The following is a 23,672-nucleotide window of genomic DNA, read 5'->3' as shown; positions in this document are numbered from 1 at the left end:
TGTGAGATTTTGTTGCACTCATCACCCAAACAGTAGACACTGAACCCTATTTGTAGTTTTTTATACCTCACCCTCTCCCACTCTTTCCCCCGAGTCCCCAAAATCCATCGTGTCATTCTTATGCCTTTGCCTCCTCATAGCTTAGCTCCCACTTATGAGTGAAGACATATGATGTTTGGTTTTCCATTCCTGAGTTACTTCACTTAGAATAGTTGTCTCCAATCCCATCCAGGTTGCTGCACACACCATTAATTCATTCCTTGTTATGACTGAGTAGTATTCTATTGTACATATATTATATACCACAGTTTCTTCATCCATTCATTGATTGATGGGCATTTGGGTTGGTTCCACATTTTTGTAGTTGTGAATTGTGCTGCTATAAATATGCGTGTGCAAGTATCTTTTTCTTACAATGACTTCTTTTCCTCTGGGTGAATACTCAGTAGTGAGATTGCTGGATCAAATGGTAGTTCTGATATCAGAGTGACAAGGGTTTCACTGCAGAAACCCTCAGTAACAAGGCTGCTGAGGTGCTGTGCTACTGAATTTCCTCCTAGATGAGCAGTACTCCCCTGGAAAGACATAGGTTGGAACCATCAGGAGCTGATTGGCTCACCTCTCCTCTGATTGGGCATAGCCCCCAAAAGGGTTACCCCACTTGGACTCCCTATACCAGAGCCCAGAGCATGGCAGGATGACCACATTGTTTATACTCCTGAAGATGCCATCAGTACCTTCAGGGACAATGGTGCCCACCTTTAAGGCACAACATATTGAAGGGCCTTCAAGTCAGGTCTCCCAGCTTCTACCCAGCCCTGCAGTCACCTTTGACAGGTAAATATCAAATCAACACGTGTAACCCAGGCAGCATAGCCTAAGGAAGCTTGTCTTTCTGGAAAATGACCTAACTATACCAATCTTCATTAAAAGGCACTAAAATGCCAACATGGAAACAATCCTAAATGTAAGAGAAAGGTCATTTTTTAATCTAAAAAATTACACTGATTTTTTCAGAACATATAGTCAGCATATGTAAGCAAATCATGTTGAGCTATGATCCAAATGGATGTTTTTCTAGCTTTAGTTTTGTCAAAGTATACAAATATTTCTGCCCATGCAGAGTGATAGCCAAACACTTAATCATCATGTATGTCACTGTAAATCTGCATCTTGGAAAGGTGGTGTTAACAGCAACGAATAACTCTGTAACATTCCAGCACCCTACTAAGGTGGGCAGAGCTCAAGTTTCCTAACACACTTTCCCAGGAGCTCTCTGGTCAACCCCCACAGATTAATAAACTTCTAATATGGGAAGAGGTTCTAGGCAGGAAGGAATTAGCTTTACTTTTAGTTGGTATGAGATCATGGAGAATCTTAATGAAAACAGCAATAACTACATGATGAAATACCAAATGTTCTTATAAGATTCAAACTGTGCTTAAATACACCCAACAGAGCATACTGCAAAATATGTCTTTTTCTGTTGAGCAGTTTTGCTTTTTGCCCTGGCAAACATTTAAGTGGATTTTTATATAAAAAAAAAAAGCAAGCCTTTTTAAAAATCAAATTTATTGTTCCAAGGAAATCATGCCCAAGAAGGAATCAACTTAATGAAACCAATATGTCACTGATCACCCAAGATTCACATGTAAGATGTGAATGACCCCTCTATTTTTTTTCAAATTGCTCATCAATCTCTGTAACCATGTCTGTAGAAATGTCACCAAGATATTTTCTGGCTCTGAATTTGTGACCGTTAAAAGTACAATAATTTCCATTCATACTAACTGGCTTCAAAATGCAAATGAGTAACCAGTTAGAGGTAAAAACATTGTTCTGAGAGAGACAGGAGACGGGTTTTTCCATACAGTGACCCTGGGTAGGTGACTTAACAGCAAAGCTTCAGGTTCTTTCTTTGTAAATGAGGAGATTGGATACATTCAATGTTTTCCAAACTTCAGATTTAAGTATAATCTTCATGAGGGTTGCCAAATATATGTGCCACCTCTTCTACTCATTATTCTATTAATTATTTTAAAATATCCTCTTTTTAATATAAATTTATCTTAAAAGGAAATTCTATACTGGTACTATAAATAAAAAATTAATATCAGTTGACATAAATGTAGATAACTAAACGAAAGCAAAAGAATGTATTAAATTCTAACTAAATTTCATGTTGCCAGTTGATGACTAAGGTCCTATTCTCTGACTAAAAAGGGACCTATCTACATCATCTACATGGGATACAGTGAAAGTCCACAAAGTACATAATGAGGCTTTGTGGGCCACAGAGCCTCTGGCGCAAGTAGGTAACCCTGCCATTGTAGTGTAAAAGCAGCCATAGGCCAAATGTAAACGAATGAGTGAGCTGTGTTCCAATAAAGCTTTATTTACAAAAATAAGTAATGGACCAGATATGGCCCTCAGTCTGTAGTTTGCCAAGCCCTGGATTAGATGAGTATGAAAGACACACTATCACTAAGCAAAGACTTAATCAGGAGAGTTGAGAGAGAATTGTAAAAGGAGTTCCTTTCCCAGTTGAAGGGCCAATGGCTTTCAGCATTCCACGTCACCCATTTGGGAAAACCCGGGTTGAATTTTCACTCTAAGATTTCATGCTAAACCTCTTCTCTTTACCTTTAGCATCTTGGATAAGGTCAAGGATTTCTTACTTGTGTAAACCCTCAACACATTTTTAAGTTGTCTTCCTCCTTTACTGGGATGTCAACGGGGAAAGTGTCTAATTTTTCTCACACTAAAGGTTCCCAATCCTGGTAGTTTGTTAGAATGGTCTGGGGAGTTTTAGAACTATTTATGCCTGATATATCCCTATACCTCAGAGATTCTGATTTTGTAGAATCAGATTGGGATCCCAAATAATTTTGAGTGCAACCAGGGTTGAAAGGCTACTAACTTATATCTTGGCCAGGTCACCTTCCTCAGAGTCCATTATTTCCTCTATTTGGTATTAAATTCTAAGAACCCCAAACTATTTAGCTCAAACTGTTTCACATCTGAAGGTCTTAGGACTTTACTTTCATTTGTGAGTCCTGTTATTTCTCCAGCTGAGGTCTGATTGAGCCCTCCCAGACACCTTGGTTAAATGTACTGTTCCTCTTTTCATTCTCTCTGCTTCATCACCCGAGAAGACTTGACACTATCCTCAGCTCAAGATTTCTAGCCAAATAAGTCTCCTGTTCCATCCTTCTGTCCCTACCACTGCCGCTGACCTTGACATTAATACAAACTGGCACAAGACCAGGATGCAAAGGGAAAGGCATTCAGCGTATTCTGTAACATACAAAGAAAGAAGATTCCTCGTCCCCTGGAAGGGAAGAGAACATTTCCCAAGTATCTACAATGTGTCAGGCACTGTGCTAGGTGCTAGGGATATGAGAGTGAACATGACATACACCTAACCTCCAAAAGGTTTACAGTCTAGGGAAGGAAATAGACTAGTAAAAACATATGCTAATGTATCTATAAAAGGATCTGAGAGAACACTCTAGAATGTAGTGTGGCACAAAAAAGAAAGTCAGTGGTGTGCTAGAAAATGTCTCACCACCAGCTCCCTAGGAGAAAACAAAAGCCTAATTTGTGGTACTTGCCAATTTCCGTGGTGTAAATACTTTCACCTTGGCTGATTTCAAGTTATCAGCATGACCTCCCTGAATGGAGTTGGGAAGAGATCACACAATTGGCTCTCGCCAGCTTGCAAAGTCAGCTCCAGCTAGCGGGGCCAGCCATCCTGGTTTACCTGGAACTGTCTCAGTTTTAGCACTTAAAGACGCACATTCCAGGGAACCCCTCTGTCCTGGGCAATCAAACAGTTTAATTCTTCCCAAGAGGATAGGAATGGTTTCAGAAAGGGGAGGCTTCAGCTTATTTGCTTAAGTAGAAACATTCTCCACAGTTGCCAATGGAATCAATGGAAACCAAATGTTTAAAAAAAGTGGAGGGTCACAGGGCTCTGTGCTGTCAATCTCAAATTTCTTTGGTTCTCTGAGGACTCAGGAAGTGGCAGGGAGGAATCCACTTGGAGCACCCCTTTTTTCCTCCCCTACCTCACACTAATAGGCACCTTGGGAATAAAACAACTCACCAATCCATTTGCATAGATTCTGTCAGGCAGGGAGAAGTGATGTTTTACCTACAAATATATTTGGCAATTTATCAGGCTGAAAAGCAGGCACCCATAAGAAGTAAGCATATTGAAGCCGGGCACAGTGGCTCATGCCTGTAATCCCAGCACTTTGGGAAGCCGAGGTGGGTGGATCACCTGAGGTCGGGAGTTCGAGATCAGCCTGACCAACATGGAGGAACCCCCATCTCTCTACTAAAAATACAAAAAATTAGCCTGGCGTGGTGGTGCATGCCTGTAATCCCAGCTACTTGTGAGGCTGAGGCAGGAGAATCTCTTGAACGCAGGAGGCAGAGGTTGCAGTGAGCCGAGATCATGCCATTGCACTCCAGCCTGGGCAAAAAGAGTGAAACTCCATCTCAAAAAACAAAACAAAACAAAAACAAAGAGGTAAGCATATTGGAAACCTTGGCCATCCTACTGGCTCCATCTCTTTTCAGTCTTCAAAACATGTCTCCTAAAATTCAGTCCCCTGGCACACTGTTGTCCTTTAGCTATGATCCCTCCTCTACCTGAAAGGAAAGATACTTTAGGAAAGGGAGAACTGGAAGGCTTGGTGTGAAATGAGGAGGGGAAGAGAAGAAAGAAGATTCCTATGGGCCTTTGAAGGGCAGAAAGGCTGCTTCCTCCCCTGCCAGCCCTGAGTCATCATAATGAAACCTCCCTGTCCAGCGCTCTGACATTGTCTTATTTAATCTTCCTGAGATGCTTCAGGGAGGGCAGGTATTAGTACCAGTTTACAAATGAGAGGCAGAAAGCATGATTCCATCAGCACTGGAAGGAATATTGTGAGCAGAATTTGACAATAGTGCCTGTACTGCATACACACTTTGCTCCACGGGAGATGGCTGTGTGTTTTGCCTTGCAAATAGTGGTAACTTCGTTTTTCATTTTACTTTCTAGTTTCTCATTATCAAGAACATTTATTGATCCTACAGCTATACAAAGGGTTCTTGGCTTCCCTGGTCATTGACAAGTCTCAGGTCTCAACTAGTGTTTCTGTAAAAGATTATCAGTCTAAGAGTTGAACTGAGCTTTTCTTTCTTTCCCCCACCGCCCCGCCTTTTTTTTTTTTTTTTTTTTTTTTTTTTTTTGAGACAGGTTCTCACTCTGTCACCCAGGCTGGAGTGCAGTAGTACAACCACGGCTCCCTGCAACCTCAGCTTCCTGGCCTCAAATGATTCTGCTGCTTTAGCCTCAGCCTCCCAAGTAGCTGGGACTACAGGCACACACCACCACGCCAAGATAAATTTTTTTTGAATTTTTGTAGAGACAGGGTCTCACTGTGTTGCCCTGGCTGATCTTGAACTCCAGGGCTCAAGCAATCCTCCCACCTTGGCCTCCCGAAGTGCTGGAATTATAGGCATGAGCCACCGTACCTGGCCCAGCTTTTCTATTATTAAATTTAAAAAAATAATTATTTAGACAAGAACCCAAAAAATCCATTAATGAGAAGTCGAGTTTCCGAATCCAGACTGTGTGTGTTTGAATCCCTATTAGACAAGAACCCCCCAAAATCCATTAATGAGAAGTCAAGAGTAGAGTTTCTGAATCCAGACTGTGTGGGTTTGAATCCCTATTAGACAAGAACCCCCCAAAATCCATTAATGAGAAGTCAAGAGTAGAGTTTCTGAATACAGACTGTGTGGGTTTGAATCCCTGTTAGACAAGAAGCCCCAAAATCCATAAATGAGAAGTCAAGAGTAGAGTTTCCGAATCCAGACTGCATGGGTTTGAATCCCTATCTCATCATACTTGTGTGTCTTGGTTTTCTTATGTGCAAAACAGGAGGTAATAATACCTACTCCATAGGGTTGTCAGGAGAATTAAATGAGTTAGTCATTTGTAAACTGTCTGGACCCATGCCTGGCTCATATTAAGTGCTCTATATTTTGCTGTCATTCTCAATTTTAAGTTTTCCTCCCATACATCTCTATTAGACCTTTGGCCCCTGCTACTGCTTATCTATGAGTACAAAGCTGTTTCTACTTTAGGACAAGCTACGTAAACAGTCATTTTGAGCTTCCTATAGTAAACTTCCAGTTTTAAAGGCACTACACAAAGCACCATGCAAAGGACTCACTCAACACTCAGCAGGAATCAGGTCAAGATGGAAGAAAGGAATAAAAATAACACTCAGCACTCACCACGTGTTGAATATCCTGCCAAGCGCTCTTGATACATATTCTTCTAACAACCCATACGAGGTGGGTACTATTATTACCATCTTTCAGATGGGAAAACAGTCTTGGAAAAGATAAGGAGGAAAAAATAGCATCATGCCTAGTTCAAAGGTAGATGTCTGTGAGAGAGGAGGCAGAACTTATGTGATCTCAAAGAAGTCCCTTCCCAAACTGGCCTCAGTTTCCCTAACTCTGTAGTGTTCTTAAAATCTATACTAGGCAAGTTTACAATGGAATATTATTCAGCCTCAAAAAAGAAGGAAATTCTGCCATTTGTGACAACTTGAACAAACTGGGAGAACATTATGCTAAGTAAAATAAGCCAGAAAAATAAATACTGCATGATTCTACTTACATGAGGTACCTAAAATAGTCAAACTCATGGAAGTAAAGAATAGAACTGTACTTACCAGGGACCAGAGGGAGGGGAAATAAAGCACTATTCAACTGGTACGAAGTTTTGGTTATGCAAGATGAATTTGTTCTATAGATCTGGGGTAAGGCACACTGTACCCTATACTTTATTATGCACTTAAAAATTGTTAAGGTCAAGTGCAGTAGCTCATGCCTGTAATCCTAACACTTTGAGAGGCCAAGGCTAAAGGATTGCATGAGGCGAGAGGATTACTTGAGGCCAGAAGTTCAAGACCAGCCTGGGCAACATAGTGAGACCCTCTCTGTACAAAAATTTTAAAATACAAAATATTGTTTAATGGGTTGATTTCAAGTTAAGTGTTCTTACACACACACACACACACACACACACACACACACAGAAACTTTCATAGCTGATGAAATATTTATTACCTTGATGGTGGTGATGGTGTTATGAGTGTCCGCCTATGTTGAAATTTGCCAAATTGTATAATTAAATATACAATGTAGTATATAGAAATTATATCTCAGTAAAGCTGTTTAAAACTTTTTTCAGGAATTTTGAAAAAAAAAAAATCTATACAAGGCAAGCTTAACCAGAATCGCCAATATTGGTGCAAGGTGCCATTAGCCAGCAGTGGCAATGTTAATAACTGAAACTGAGGAGAGTCAGGTGTGTCCTAGGCTCTCTCCAGCACACCCTTCGCCTGCCTCCATTTTGCTCCTGCTTAACAAGCTCAGGCCACCACCCGGTTCCAATTTGGCCCTTGTATTTTGATCTCATTTCATGCCAGCTCAAATAGCACCTCTCTGTAGATCAATGTACAGCAAACCCTCTGCCCTCTGCTCCCTGGCTCTTCCTGGGGGCCCTCCTGGCTCACAGCCCAGATACCAAGCAACTATTGTCAAATATTTACTGAGCAGAGTGCAGCCAGCCAAGACTTCGGAGGAGCAGCACTGGAAATACCAAACAGTCCAAATGCCACTCCCACTGCATTTTGATAATACTCTCAGAGTTTACAAATGACCCTTACATCCTATGTCACTCAGCATCCCACCTCCTACGTGCCAGCTCCTGAGTGCTTACGGTAATCCAGCACTGTGCTACTACATCCCAAACACCTCACACAACCACAAAAGCAGGTGCATCTCCACTTTAAAGGTGACACAACTAAGGCTCATAGACGTGGATCAGCTTGCCCAAGGTGGTACAACCAGCAAAGGGCGAAGCAGCAATTGAACAGAGTAGGTCTGACTCCCAAGTCCACACTATGTGGACTATTGTGTCATTATTAGCTGCAATCATGTTAGCACATTCATAGGTCATAGTAAGCACGCACGTACACAGACTCTGAAAGCATCAGGCTGCCGTCTCTCCCTGGCATGTCTTCCTTCCACCTCCACCTCTCCCTTTGATTTAATTGCTTGCCTAATTCCTACTGCCCTTCAAGAACCAGCACAAATGTCAACTCCTCCATAAAAATTCCTTTCTCCTCTCAGCTATTTGCACCTAAAAGTGCTTACTGTATCATAATGCAATTGTCAGGTGTAAATCGACATGTTTATTTCCCTGGGAACAGGGATCTGGGGTAGTGCTTAGCATACAATAGATTTTCAATACTTGTTTGTTGAAGGAAGATAAGGGAGGAAAGAAGGGAAGAAGAAAAAGAGGAGGAGACAAAGGAGAAAGAGAAGGAAGAATAATTTAGAGGAGAGTCTAATTTGCCTGCAACATATTTCTTCTTAATTAATTCACATGCCTCTCATGAGACAGTCTATTCTTATTATCCAGACTTGAAGCTATTCAAATAGAAAACCAGGACACGAGGACTGACAAGTATGAATGTGCTTAAATGAGTGTATTTTTGGCGGTGTTCTGGAAGATGCTGGTTACTATATAATACATAGAACAACCGATTTGCAAATCACAACCCTCAGCAAACTCCTTCACACACTCCATCCCCAGAATTTGCTGCAACCTGGAAGATGTTCCTAGAATGTTCCACTGCTATTATAAGAGTTAAGACTTCCTTGAATTGGACAGGGACAGAAGGCATGTGATCAGGGGTCTGTTTTTCCATTCTGGTTCTTCTGGCTGGGGGCATCAGAATCTTGATTCAAGAGAGCTGACCTCCCTCCTAGGCAATCTGCTCTGTGGCAGCAGGCACATCCCTGAGTTATTTCTCTGCGTGGGTGTTTTCTGCATTCTTTCTGCCAAGGTGACACTGCTTCCTAGGATCAGAGCATCTCAGTTTATATTCTATGCTTCCTCCTTTAAGAAAAATGGAGATCATTCACGCTCTTGTTTTAGGTAAGGGAACACAGGAATATAGATACACAGAGAAGGACATGTAGATCTACTAGAAGGAAGAAAAACCAAGGTAGGAATTCCCCCCAGCCCCAAGGGTGCCTTATTCATGTATCAGGCAGTGCGTTTCATAGAGCTGACAGCCCTTGCTTCCATTCTGGACCTGAGGAACCAGCATGTCACCAGAGTGGTATCCCAGGGAGAGCCTCACACCCCATGAGGTGTGAATTATCACACTTGTCAAATGAGACAGCTAACAAGGTGTGATGTTGGGACATCATGCCAGGCCACCTGGACTCCACAGCATGACTGCCCCATGTGACATATATGTCTGGAACTTCAGATCCAAACTGCAGGTGACCAGTGAGAAACTGATCTTTAGAGTGCCATTTACAAGGTGGAAACTCCTCAAGCAGGAAAGGAGTTTGAAATATTCTGGAAAGTTTATTGCTGATTTGTCTTCAACAAATAATCAATTGTTCACATTTACTAAACCCATGCTGTCAGCCAGGCTTCGTTATAGATGCTTTGCATGAATAACTTTATTTAAACTCTTCCAGGAGCCTTACAAGGGAGGCACTGTGATTATCCCCATTTACCACTCTTAGGTTCTAACTGAAGGCCGGGAAAAGTCAGTAGGGTGGCAGGTAGCTGGAAAAACACTCCAGGAATCGCAGGGAATTTCAATGTGGCTTTACTCTCTCTGGGCTCAAGCGAGCCTGGAGCCCCAAGCCATAGGTACAGCGTTAGCAGGGTAATTATACATTCTACAGACAATAGTAGCTGCCAGCCAAGCACTAGCACATGTGAGTGGTGCATGTGAGAGGTTACTTAATGTGCCTCACATGGCGTGGTTACGTAAAGTGCGGAGTTGTGCGTCTGCACTCCAAACCCTCTAAGACATGCTGCGTCGGAAAGCCACCTCATCTACTCCCGACTAAAGGCAGCCATCTCCCTTATGCCCATAAAGAAAGCACATCACAGAGAGGTTCTGTAATTTGCCCGAAGTCACACAGCTACTAAGCAATTATGCTGGGACTCAAATTCACTCTGACAATAAAGCCACATTCTTCAACTTTACTATTATATCTTCAATGGCCACCTATTATAAATAATGATGCTGCTTGGGGCATTATAAGATAAACATTTGACAAGTTTGGGAGACATCTATCCATCTGAGATCAAAATGTATGAATTAGAAACCTATATATCTACATATGGTACGTGTGTGTATATAAATATCTTTGTATACATATCTTCCAAACCTGTTAAATCTAAATATGCAGAATTGAAATCTCCACAAATATCACTTTTGTGAAATCTTATAAATATCACAAGGCAAAAAGCCAAGAAATGCAGAGAGGCAGGGAAAGGACTAACGTTGATGTGGTTCCCTGCATATCTGGCATTTGAAATTATTTGACACAAGCCTCAAGACTTGCAATGCAGAGACTGCCCCCATTTTACAGATGAGGAAATGGTGGCTTAGAGGTTCATGGCCCAAGTTCACACAGCTGCTAAGAGGCAGATCCACATCCTCTGCTAAGAGGCAGATCCATCCAAACCAGGATTCCTGTGGGCCCAAAGCCCAGACTTCTAAAATCATTTTTACTGACATTTAATATCTTGTGCTCTTTTTATCTGTCTCCTGAGTGTCAGTGCAAGCACTGTTAAAAAATAAACAAATGGAAAGAAAACAGAACAAGGAAGGTTGCCCTGCCTCTTCAGGGTCTCATAGTTGAAAACAAGTGGAACATCCGTGTGGTCTCCTGAAGCCTCACAAGCATGTCTGAGCCCATCCTGGAGCCCCTGCAGTCCGTTCTGTACCTGACTTGCATTCTCACTCTATGCAGAAGTTCTGCTCAGTTGCTCCAGGTTTCAAAAACTACATCTCCTGATAAGCAAACAGGCCTGAGGCCCCATCATCAGCTGTCTATCCCACTAACAATGAACAATGGATGGGGTATGTCTGCTCCATATACATCCCCGAGAAGAAGTTCGGTACCCAGCTCCTGGGGACAAGCCACTGGACACCAGTTGCACCAGCACTGAGCATCACTTCTGAATGCGGCCATTGTGGAGGCAGCCTCACCATTCAGAGGGGACAGCGCCAAATGGACTGTTTTCTTTCTCTTTCTCTTTTAAAATCACATCACATGATTCCTTCACTTCGACATCAAATATCCTGCTGTTACAAGGAACAAGTCTGAATTATCTTCTCAAGCTGATTAGGAAAGACAATCAGTGGTTCCTGTAGGGAGTCAGGGGACTGGGACCTCAGTCTGTCCTGCTGATGGTGGTGCCTCTGATACAGAGTCCTACCCACATTATTTGTAAAGAAAAAATAAAAAGAAGGCCAGGTGTGGTGGCTCATACCTGTAATCCCAGCACTTTGGGAGGCCGAGGCGAATGGATCACTTGAGCTCAGGAGTTTGAGACCAGCCTGGGCAACATGGTGAAACCCTGTCTCTACTAAAAATACAAAAATTAGCCAGGCATGGTGGTATGTGCCAGTAATCCCAGTTACTTGGATGGCTGAGGCAGGAGAATAGCTTGAATCTGGGAAGCAGAGGCTGCAGTGAGCTGAAATTGTACCACTGCACTCCAGCTTGGGTGAAAGAGTAAAACCCTGTCTCAAAAAAAATTTTTTTAAGAAGTAAAAAAAGAAAAAATTAAGTCCCAATTTTATCTTCGTTCATAACACGACTCAACATTCTCCTGCTGCACCTCCCAGATACCAGCGTTATTTTGGATCAAATGACACTGATTTACTAGGTTTTTTGGTCTTGGGCATGTTGACAGCATCCTTTTGTCTCACCCCTGAGCTCCTATAACTCTGTGATATTTGTATCATGGAACGGCCTCCCTAAAACAGGAAGGGGATGAGGGACAGGCATGTCGTGTTAGATCTGGCAGAATCAGATTCTAGCCCCAGCTCCCACTCAACCTGCCTGGCCAAGTGGCCTTAGACAAGTCTCCACACAGCCTCCACAAGCCCTCCCAGCTCCTTTGTGCAAATGAGGAAAAGGTGACCCTCAAGGGGAAGCAGTCCTGCCAGCACCAGGCTTGGCATGTGTGCCCCCAGCTCGGTTCTGCCCCAGCCCCTCAGCCAGGGCATAACCCGCACAGCCATTGGCAGAGCTCCTTGTCTCTGTTTCAGCGTGTTAGTTGTGAAGTGGGACAGATCATGTGCCCCACCAAATTCTCTGCACTGATGAGGCTAACAGGACATAGAGAACAGCTTCTGAATTAGCCTATTGATCAGAGACTTCTGTTGCCCTGGTTCAATTTGGCCTCACTTCCTGGGCACTCCATAATACTCTGGATGAAAAGCAAAGACATTGTTATGATTTTGAAGTTACTACTTCCACACTCAGAGGACCAGCGCCTTCAGAATTTGATCAAAAGTAGGGTGGGCTTTATAAGTGTGCAGCCTGTGCAACTGCACAGGACCCCATGCTCGGAAGGGCTCTGTGCTTGGTTTAATACTCTCATGTTACCCTATTGAAATTCTTCCTCGTTTTTGAGCAAGGAACCCTGCACTTCATTTTGTACTAAGCCCAGCAAATTATGTAGCTAGTCCCATCAACAAGACTTCAAAAGCACCATATAGCTTTCTTATATCTCACAAAAGATTTGGATAAGGAAAACAGCAGGTGTCATTCTGCAACTCCAGAGTCATCCGACCCCTCTGTCGGATCATGGAAGCTCTAGTCATAGAATGCAAGGTGGTATTGAGTACTGCTCGGAGCAAAGGCTTTAGGAGGCAAATTGAGCTGGGTGCAGTCCTGCATCCTGCAAGATCTCAAACAAATGATCTAACCTGCCTGAACCCAGGTTTCCTTATGTGGCAGGTAGACTAGTAATGCCCACTCTTCCCTATGCATAATGAAGAAAGAGCTATAAACTGCCTGGCACACAGAAGGTGTACAACAATGCCAGTCCCCTTCCTGGCTTGTGTCAGGGACAGATGCTTCAAGATGCCCTCATATTCCAAAAGGCAGGGAGGTGATAGGTGACCCTGAAGATCCTTTTGGCTCTAGGAGTCTGTGATTCTTCATTAACCAAAGCCTCAAGCCAGCTCGCCTTCAGTCCACAGATATTAGCCAGGATACTTTGGATCACAAGGACGGACACCCAACTCATATTAACTTAGACCAGGGAAGTTCGTTAATGAAACTGGGAAGCCCAAGGACACAGACACTGCTCTGTCTGCGGATTTGTACAGTGTTATATTCTCTCTCTCTCTCTCTCTCCCCCCCCTCCTTTCTCTCTCCCCACCCATTTTATGTAGTGGACAAAATGCCACTAGGAGCCCTACACTCACTCACTTTCACCCTAGCAGACCCAGTAGGAGAGAGACGTGTATCTTTCTCAGTATCTATATATCAGCCAAGGGAAAGACTCTAATTGACTCCAATCCTGCTTGGATTACATCTACACTGCTGAACCAATCCTGACTGCCAGAGTCACAGGGCACGTGCCCACATGGGTGACCAAGGGTGGGCAAAGAGGTTCGAGCCTCACGACTGGCAGCCTCCAAGAGGCCATACAATGAGGGAAGGGGAAATAAGGAAAATAAGGATGCCGTGCAGAGAAAGGCAACATCCTCACTGAGCCGCATGCAGTTTACTGTTAGCTTCCACTAGGTGCCGAAGGAAATGAGGCCGGGGAGAGCTGAATCACGGTGGTACCACCAGCAGCGCTTAAACCAGCCTTCACGCAAGGATAAAAAAGATGTGGACACTCTGGGCATGGTGGCTCATGCCTGTAATCTCAGCACTTTGGGAGGCTGAGGCAGGCAGATTGCCTGAGCTCAGGAGTTCAAGACCAGCCTGGGAAACATGGCAAAACCTCGTCTCTACTAAAAATACAAAAAATTAGCCAGGTGTGGTGGCATGCACCTACAATCCCAACTACTAGGGAGGCTGAGGCATGAGATCACTTGAACCCAGGAGGCAGAGGTTGTAGCGAGCTGAGATCACATCATTTCACTCCAGCCTGGATGACACAGTGGGACTCTGTCTCAAATTTTAAAAAAAGAAAGAAAAGAAAATATATGGACACGTAGCACTTAGGAGAAGCTCTGTGAGGAAAGGCAAAGACAGGAAACTCAGGGTGTGTTTCTAGCTACCAGCTGCATAACTGCAATTAACCTCACAGGTTAATTGCAGGTTTTAATCGCTATGTGTTTGTATTTATGGTTACCTTTCATTTACGCAAGAAATAGTGAGTTTCCATTTTTGTGCTTCCAAAAATTTCCTTTTTAAGAAACTTTAAGTAAAAATGAATGTCAATTGAAAGGAAAATAAGCAAATAATAATTTGCTTATTATTTAGACACAGGTAACTGTGGGTGCAATAGTGCATGTATTATGCCAATTACCAAAGTATGAGAAACAGCTCAGCATGGTGTATAAACATGACTTTATCTTCCTAAGGAGCACTAAAACCAAAACTATGTTCTATAGTATCTCCAACAAACCAAAACATATGTCTCTCCTTGAATGGATGGCATACAAGTCACCAAATGAACCTGTAGTAAGATCCTAGAACCCTCAGCTTCTGACCTATTCCTTAGACATAGCTGTGTCTCATGGCAAGCAGGGAGAACCATTAATCCAGGACATTGGCCCACAGTATTATTCTTTGTATCAGAGGCAGACACACAAAGGTGAGGTTGATATGAAAATCCCTCATTGCAGAGCTGGCCAGGATGATTATCTTTGAGAACAGAGGGGCCCATTCTCTTGGTCATCCAAGGCCAGCTGGCCCCAAGGAGTACCAGTCACCTCTCTGGGGCCAGAGTCTCCACAGCTGATTTCTACATGTGCCAGTGTGTGAAGTGATAGCTGGTCCCTAGTTAGGATGACTGCTTGGTCCTCTAGTTTGCTACTGATTTTACCCAGAGATCATTTAGGCATGTCTATATTGTCATCTCACCTTTTCAATTATTTTTCCAGGCTAAAGCAAGCAGTCCTCAGGGTTTTGATGTGGATCGAGATGCCAAAAAGCTGAACAAAGCCTGCAAAGGAATGGGTATGAGAGATATTTTGTTGCTAATTTACTTCTGAAGTTGATTAAACTTGGTCTCCTGTCCAACTTTCCCATGATGTTAGGAAGGGGACATCTCACCGTCCTGTGTATTCCAAGCTAACTCAAGTCAATCACTTCCACTGACCTCTTTATTAAAGTTCTCGAAATTATGGTCAGATCCTGTTACTTTTCAGGATTCTATATAAGAGTTAGGAGTTGGATAGTGTGATATTTAATTCGACCTTGAGGTGAGAGAACCCTCATGAGAAGTACAGTTCATACAATCCTGGTGTATTAGTCTGTTCTCACGCTGCTAATAAAGACATATCCGAGACAGGGTAATTTATAAAGAAAAAGAGGTTTATAGGCTGGGTGTGGTGGCTCACACCTGTAACCTCAGCACTTTGGAAGGCCAAGGCAGGCAGATCACCTGAGACTGGAAGTTCAAGAACAGCCTGATCAACATGGAGAACCCTGTCTCTACTAAAAAGACAAAATTAGCCAGGCATAGTGGTGCATGCCTGTAATCCCAGCTACTCGGGAGGTTGAGGCAGGAGAATCGCTTGAATCTGGGAGGCAGAGGTTGTGGTGAGCCAAGATCGCACCATTGTACTGCAGCCTGGGCAACAAGAGCAAAACTGCCTCAAAAAAAAAAAAAGAGAGAGAGAGAGAGAGAGATAATGGACTCACAATTCCACATGGCTGAGGAGGCCTCAAAAGCATGACAGAAGATGAAGCAAGAGCACAGGAACTTCTTACACGGCAGCAGGCAAGAGAGAATTGGGAACCAAGTGAAAGGGGTTTTCCCTTATGAAACCACCTGATCATGTGAGACTTATTCACTACCATGAGAACAGTAGGGGGAAAACCACCCGCATGATTTAATTATCTCCCACTGGGTACCTCTCACAACATGTGGGAATTATCCATCTCACCTGATATGATCTAAACCCCTCTGATCCCTTCCCTGGGAGATGACGGGGAAATTGAGTCTGATGAGAGCTGGATTAGGGACCTCGAAGCGGCATGTAGAAGTAGATCAAACGAGTGCAAAATTGGTCAAGAGCAACAATCAAGAGTTGAAAATGGAGAAGCTGTTTATATCCTAAGGGTCAGTGCATGGCCAAGAGTGGGGAACTCAGCAAGAAGTCAAAACTAAGGCAGATCAGGGACCAGGGTGGGATGAGGGAGAGAGCATCTCAGTCTAGGGCCGTGAAGAGAGGTCCTGTGATTCAAGGAAGCTGCTCATGACACAAGGTCTAGTCCCAGAAGCCTGGGAGAGGGTAAGATTCAAAGCACAGATGCAAGGATTTCCCTTGAACAGGAAAGGGAGGGAAGGCACTGAGACTGACAGCTGGAGTAGATACCTTCATGGTGTTGTTGGGGGAGAAATGGAAGGCACCCATGCCTGGTAACCTGACGTTGCTCAGTGAGTGGGAGGTGAGGTTATCTGCTGAAGAGAAGGGTTTGACAATGGAGTATGGGGCTTGAGTGGTGGCTTGAAATAGCCCTTGAGTAGCAGAGAAGGGATAGACCATCAACAGAAGACAACTGATGCACACTGTGTGGCATGCTGAGTAGGGAGATCATGGTTTCTCGTGGCTCCAGCCCATGTGGTTGTGTGATTTTGCAGCCTTGAAGGTAAAATGAGAAATTGATTGACCCAGGTTTGCTGATCAGGAGTTCCAGAACAACAAGCAAGTGAAATCACTGAAAGGGACAGAGGGGTCAAAGGGCAAAGTGGATTCATTTCCCAGATTTTCTTTTTTACATTATTGAGAAACTGTTAAGCTCTCAGGCATTGGGCTAAGCACTTCATATACATAATCTCAACAAGTTCTTACAAAAATCAATTTTCCAGCTGCGGAAACTAAGGATCTGCCATGTTAAGTAAGACAGTCAAAGTCACCAAGCCAGTAAGTGGGGAACGCTGGGAGTGAACCTATTCTCAACACTCACTTCAAATGCCACCAATTTAGAGACATCCTACCTAGGGCACCTCAGCCACATGGCTGCAGTCCTGGAGGGGATGGGGACAGACTGAGAAGACATTGCTCAGTATTATTAACAACAGGTAGGAGCCATCTCAGTCCACAGAATGTTTTATTAATTTTTCTGCTTATTGTGATATAATTTGCAAACCACAAAATTCACGCTTTTGCAGCATGCAATTCAGAGTTTTAGTATATTCACAGGATTTTGCAACCATCGCCACTAATTCCAGAACATTTCATCACCCCAGAAATAAACCCCACACCTATTAGCAGCCCCTCCCTCTCTTCAGCTCCAGGAAATCATTATGCAGAGGCCAGCACCTCATTGTGCATATACACAGAGCCCAGCAGAGCCTATATGAATGAATGTGTATGTATCAAAGAATGAATGAATGAATGAGGAAGTTTGTATGTCATCATGACAGAACCTTGTCTCTGAAGTGGTGTAGGCTGTATGTGATACTCAGATGGGTCTGTGTAGCAAGAACCAATAGAAATCCTCCTACTCTGAGGCCACATGCAGCCCACATCTGGATAATCAGGAAAATGCAATTAATATTTCCATCTCTACTAGAAATACAAAATTATCCAGGAAAAGTTGGGCATGCCAGTAATCCCTGCTATGGGAAGCCGAGGTAGAAGAATCGCTTGAACGTGGGAGGCAGAGGTTGCAGTGAGCTGAGATTGCACCATTGCACTCCAGCCTGGGCAACAAAAGCAAAACTCTGTCTCAAAATAATAATAATAATATTTTTTTTACTTTCTTCCTGAGAATGCTTTAAAAAAGAGCGCAACCCAAATGCCCATTATTGATAGACTGGATAAAGAAAACGTGGCACATATACACCATGGAATACCACCCAGCCATAAAAAAGAATGAGTTCATGTCCTTTGCAGGGACATGGATGAAGCTGGAAACCATCATTCTCAGCAAACTAACACTGGAACAGAAAACCAGACGCCACATGTTCTCACTCATATGTGGGAGTTGAACAATGAGCCCAGCACCTCAGTGGCCCTCATCATATGTGGATTGCCTCCTTTGGAACAATATTGTTCTGGGATCTAAAATCTGCACAAAGCCAATGAGATTCGTATGAGCATCAAGTAGGTACACCCTTGTTCTCCATTACTGAGGGTGAACTGGGTTGAATGGGGGCTCCCCAAAAATATATCCCCCCAGAACCTGTGAACATGACTATTTGGAAAAAGAGTCCTTGCAGAGATAATTAAGTTAAGGATCCTGAGATGAGACTATCCTGGATTACCTGGGTAGGACGCAAATCTAATGACTAGCGTCCTTAGAAGAGACAGAGGAGGAGACACACAGAGAGAAGGCCATGGGAAGATGGAGACAGAGATTAGAGAGATATGGCCACAAACCCAAGAATGCTAAGGGTTCCCAGCAGAAGCCAGGAGCGGCAAGGAACAGACTCTGCCGCGGGGCAGCTGATGGGACTGTGGGCCTGCTGACACCAGGATTTCAGACTGCCACGCTCCAGCACTGTGCGGGAATAGGCTGCTGTTGTTTCAAGCCACCAAGTTTGTGGTCATTGAATCAGCAGCCTCAGGAAACTGAGACAGAGGATGAGCGGGAAGCAGTGACCTGCTCAGGCAGGCAGGACTGTGCCATTCATTACTTCATCTTTCTCCCCTGCACTCCCACTTCCCAAGGAGAAATGAGGGACGTTGCGGCCCAGCAGTGCTAGCAGAAGAGAATGGCCCTTGAGCACCAGAGTGGGGGCTGCAGCCTCCTGGGCTCAGCAAGGCAGACTGGGCTGGCATTGGAGCCCAAGGGAAAGCTGAGCCTCTACCACAGCCCCGATCACTGCTCTGGCTCATGGGCCTGGGGGGCTTCCCACCCTGTCTCTGGCCCCCGTTCCTGCTGAAATGTGACTTGGTGTCATCCCAGAAAATTTCTGGGAAAAGCAAAACCAAGGAGGCCAGGAGGCACTTCCTGAGGCTGATTCTCGCCCCGGCTGTGACCTCTGCTGTGAAATTACAGTGTCCAGCGTGTGGCTCCTTCTTTTCTCATTTTAAAAAAAGGCCTTTCCCAGAACTACTGGGGACTAGTGCTCGTGCCTCAAACCATTGTTAAGTATTTACAGGAAATCATTCAGCAGCACTGCTTATATGATACACATATTGTGAAATGTAGAGTTAGGTCACTGTTCAGTGGCCGGGTATAGAAACATCCCCGGAACAGCCTGAAACCTGGACTCAGAGAGGACTTTGGGGGAATCCAGTGTCGTTTTCACAGCCTCCCCCACCTCCAGGTTGTCGCTGGGCCACCTCAGGACTGTTTTGCAATCCGGCTTCTCGCTTTCTTTTTTTAGCTTTAAAATTTCATAGACTTTTATTAGGTTGTTATTATTATTATACTTTAAGTTCTGGGATACATGTGCTGAACATGCAGGTTTGTTAGATCAGTATATTCGTGCCGTGGTGGTTTGCTGTACCCATCAACCCGTCATCTACATTAGCTATTTCTCCTAACGCTCTCCATCCCCCTACAGGGCCTGGTGTGTGATGTTCCCCTCCCTGTGTCCATGTGTTCTCATTGTTCAACTCCCACTTGTGAGTGAGAATATGCAGTGTTTGGTTTTCTGTTACTGTGTCAGTTTGCTGAGAATGATGGTTTCCAGCTTCATCCATGTCCCTGCAAAGGACATGAACTCATCCTTTCTTATGGCTGCATAATATTCCATGGTGTATATGTGCCACATTTTCTTTATCCAATCTATCATTGACAAGCATTTGGGTTGGTCTCTCGCTTTTTGTAAAGGATTCCCAGAAAGAATGTCTAAAAAACACTATTATTTTTAATATTAATTTCATTTTCCTGATTATCCAGATGTGGGCTTTATGTGACATCAGAGCAGAGAGGATTTCTATTGGTCCTTGCTGTGCAGACCCATCTGAGTATCACATGCAGCCTACACCACTGCAGAGACAAGGTTCCATTGTGATGACATGCAAACTTCCTCATTCATTCATAGATGCACGTTTAAGCATCCATTCATTCAGCAAGTCATCTGATAAATACTGACAGCCTTCTGTTGGAATACGGTGGTAAACAAAACAGTCTGCTCCCTTGGAACTTGGAGTGTGTCCCGGTAGAGACAGGAAGAGCAGGCAGCACGAGGGACACAGAGGGAGAGAAGCCTCATCCGTCCGGAAGTGTGCAGGCAGTTGAGACCTGAAGAAGTGGGAGTGGAGGTGAGGATCAGTGTGTTCCAGATGGGAGAACAGCCTATGCAAAGGCCTAGAGGGGAGAGAGAAAGTGTTGTTTGTTCTAGGAGCTGCAAATCGTCTACAAGGTGGGTGGAAAGTAGCTTGGGAGAGAACAGGTAGAAGGATGAGACTTTGAGAGGCCGAAAGACCCCATAGGCCCCACTGGAGAGTTGAAGCCTCATTCTGCATTTGAAAGGGCCTATACTGAAAAGTCTGGAGCAGAGGGGTGAGCAGGCCAATCCGCACTTCAGAACGGTTGTTCTGGGGGCGGTGAATGCTGATTGGAAAAAGTGAGAGCAAGAGAAGAACCCGCATGTGGGTGGTATCCATCGTTCTGCTGAGTGATGGGGTGGAGGTGAGGATGGAGAGAAATGTGTGCATCTGAGGGGCACTAAGGAGGTGGGCTGGAGAGGCCTTAGTCTGAGCGAATGTGGGGTGAGGGAAAAGGGAGAGCCAGGCTTGAGCCCCAGCTTCCTGGCTGGCCCAGTGCAGTGAATGGGCCTCCTGCAGGCAGAAAGGCTCCTTCCCAGCCTGGCACCTGCCAGGATCCAGGACCAAGAGGCCAAGGCCCTTCTCTGGGACAGGAGCAGCTTGAATGAAAAGAAACGAATAGGTTCAAGACATATTTACAAGAAAAAGAAATCCCTTTTAAAGTGAGATATCTGGCACTCAGAAGTTTAAAAAAAAAAAATCACAATAGCGTCATAGAATGAGTAATTGGATACCCATGATGGAGGCGAAGCTCCGGAAGGAAATGAAGGGGAACAACGTAAATCCTGGTGTGGGAACCAAGCCAGCACCAGGCAGACAACTCACTCCTGCTATTTTTGCAAGTGAGTTCATCCTAGAATTTTCTGTTTCTCCAGTTGGAACCAAACAGCTAAACGTTCCCAGAGCTGTGGAGGTGAAAATACTCCTTGAGGTTAAGTGAACAGTTCCAGGACCCAAAGGTTTGGAACCCAGTTCTCCAATCAGATTCCTGCTCAGAACTCTCTTTCTAAGTCCCGTCTCTGTCATTCCAAAGCCGACTCTGAGGGCTGGTGCCAGAGCGGAGGGAGGGTAAAACAACTCACATTTTTTTTTCCGGGGCTCCCTTTTTTTCTCTTCCCCATCTCCAGCCAGGTTTCCTCCATTCATTTGCCATTCCCATGGCCTAGACTTTTCCTGCTCTCAATCCTTCCATCAAAAAGCATCTGCACAATCTTGTTTCCTCAGGATCCCGATGGCTCAGCTGGGTAGCAGCCATCATCCCGGTCCATCCACCAACCAGAGCAAGATGGCAGGAAGTGGCACCGTAACAGGACAAATTGCCATTCAGCGGCCCCTCCCGCCCAGGTGCCGGGCTCAGACTCTCCGTACTGCAGTCTTAGATACTCACTGCAGTGATCCTACAAATATCCATGTACATAACGTGCTGTGGAAGAACAGAGGAAGCAGAAACTTAAATATGGCCGAGATTAGATGAACAAGCCTTGGGCTGCTGTGCACAGAGATGGGTCCAGAAGAGTAGTATGACACCAAACTTCAGGCAGCCTCAATTTCACCGTAAGGGCTTCTGATTTAATTCTAGGAGTCAAGAGGAATCACTAAAGGCATCTGAAGTAAGGCATGAAATGAAGACATGCGAGCGTCCCAAGGTGGATGGCAGAAAACAAAGCCTGATATTGGGGTGGGGGCTAAAAACACTTAGGGCTTGTTAGGCAGGGACAGTAGCAGTGAAGGAGAGGAACAGGTCAATGAGTGTCTCATAGGTGAGACAGACGGGACTTTGTAGTATTTGAGAGTAAAAGAGACAGGTGGGCCCTCAAAGGTGACTTCGGATTTTCTCTAATACAGGTCATGCCAGGTGCTGAGACAAAGGAACAGGGTGGGGAGTAGATTTAAGGATAGACAAAATGAGTTCAGTTTAAGCTATGATGAAAGTTGAGATGCCTTGGGAAATCCATGGGAAGTTGGCTACAGGCAACTGAAAATAAGGTCTGAACTCAGAGGAGAAGTTAGGGCTAGAGGCACTGATCTTGGCTTCATCAGTGAAAGGGTGATAGTGGTCTGGGAAAGGAGTGACTCCAGCTAAAGGGGAGAACTGAAAACAGAGTTCAAAAGGCAAATGGAAGAAGAAAGGCCAATCAAGGATGCTGAGAGGGAGGTGATGGAGAGGAGAAAGGAAGAACCAGGAAAGGAGGTTCAAAGCCATCTAGGAAGGTGTTTCACACAAAGAATTGTCAACTGCAGGCAGGACATGGTGGTTCACACAAATAATCCCAGCACTTTGGGAGGCTGAGGCAGGCAGACCACCTGAGGCTAGGAGTTTGAGACCAGCTTGACCAACATGATGAAACCCCATCTCTACCAAAAACACAAAAATTAGCTGGGCATGGTGGTGCATGCCTGTAATCCCAGTTACCCGGGAGGCTGAGGCAGGAGAATTGTTTGAATCCAGGAGGTGGAGGTTGCAGTGATCATGCCACTATACTCTAGCCGGGGTGACATAGCCAGACCCTGTCTCAAAGAAAAGAATTCCCAGCTGCAGATTTTAAATGCTGCAGAACGGTCAGGTATACGCAGGAACGGAGAAGAGGCGCTGTGTTGTGCCTCGGCTTCCTCATCTGTAAATAAGATCTTGGACTAGACCGCCTCTGACGCTTCCTCCAGCTCCTGCAACTGCTGAGTGCTGTGCCTTGATCCCAGTGAGCTCAGTCACTGGGGTGAGCAATTCATGGAGGCTGGTCCCTGTGCAAGCCCTGCATGGATGTGAGGCAGTGCCAGGCACCTGATCATTTACATCCCCTGGTGTCCCAGCTTTCCCAGGTGCACTCTTAGGACCACCATGGATTGGACCCATACTTGGATCCTCACATTTCATTCTCACAATAGCCTTGTATACTATTACCCCCATCTTACAGGTGGGAAAACTGAGACTTGGCAAGGCAAATCCAGTGTTATGTAGTCTGTACAGGGTGGAGCCATGATTTGAATCCAGTCTGAAGAAATCTAATGTGGGGTTTGATATTGAAACAGTCCTTCTCCTTCCCACACTGGCAGTACCTGGGTCACCTTTCCGATCCTGGTTCCTGGTTCTAACAAGGATTTTCTCCCCTTCTTTCTATTCACTATAGTTTTCAGTACTGATAAAATTGCTGCCATGAGCTTGCATTACTTTGAGCATCAGGGAAAAATCTTTTTTAAAAATAGCATAATTCCGAGGTAATAGGAGCTAAAAGGGGCAACCCCTCTTCATGGTTTCAATCAGGACTTCTCTCCTGAAATTAACAAGTACATGGGAGGGATTAATATTGTAACAATTTGAGCCTGTATCTTAATCTTGTTCATGCAATTGTAAGCATCCAGAGGCCAGGAAACAGCCTATACTTTTCCTTGTTGTTTTTTTAAACGTTT

General features: G+C 44.5%; 1 protein-coding gene across 2 annotated transcripts in view; it reads left to right on the top strand.

Annotated features, from left to right (window-relative positions):
- Nucleotides 1-23,672, top strand: part of ANXA13 (annexin A13) — a 53,771-nt gene that overhangs the window by 9,207 nt on the left and 20,892 nt on the right. For both annotated transcript variants that reach the window (XM_003933732.3, XM_003933730.3), the window contains one exon: nucleotides 14,976-15,051. In XM_003933732.3, coding sequence (XP_003933781.2) covers nucleotides 14,976-15,051 — 76 coding nt within the window. The remainder of the gene's footprint in view (nucleotides 1-14,975; nucleotides 15,052-23,672) is intronic.

This window comes from Saimiri boliviensis, chromosome 15, assembly GCF_048565385.1.
Source record: "Saimiri boliviensis isolate mSaiBol1 chromosome 15, mSaiBol1.pri, whole genome shotgun sequence".
In the NCBI taxonomy this organism is placed as follows: domain Eukaryota; kingdom Metazoa; phylum Chordata; class Mammalia; order Primates; family Cebidae; genus Saimiri; species Saimiri boliviensis.
This window is presented reverse-complemented; position numbering and strand designations above follow the sequence as displayed.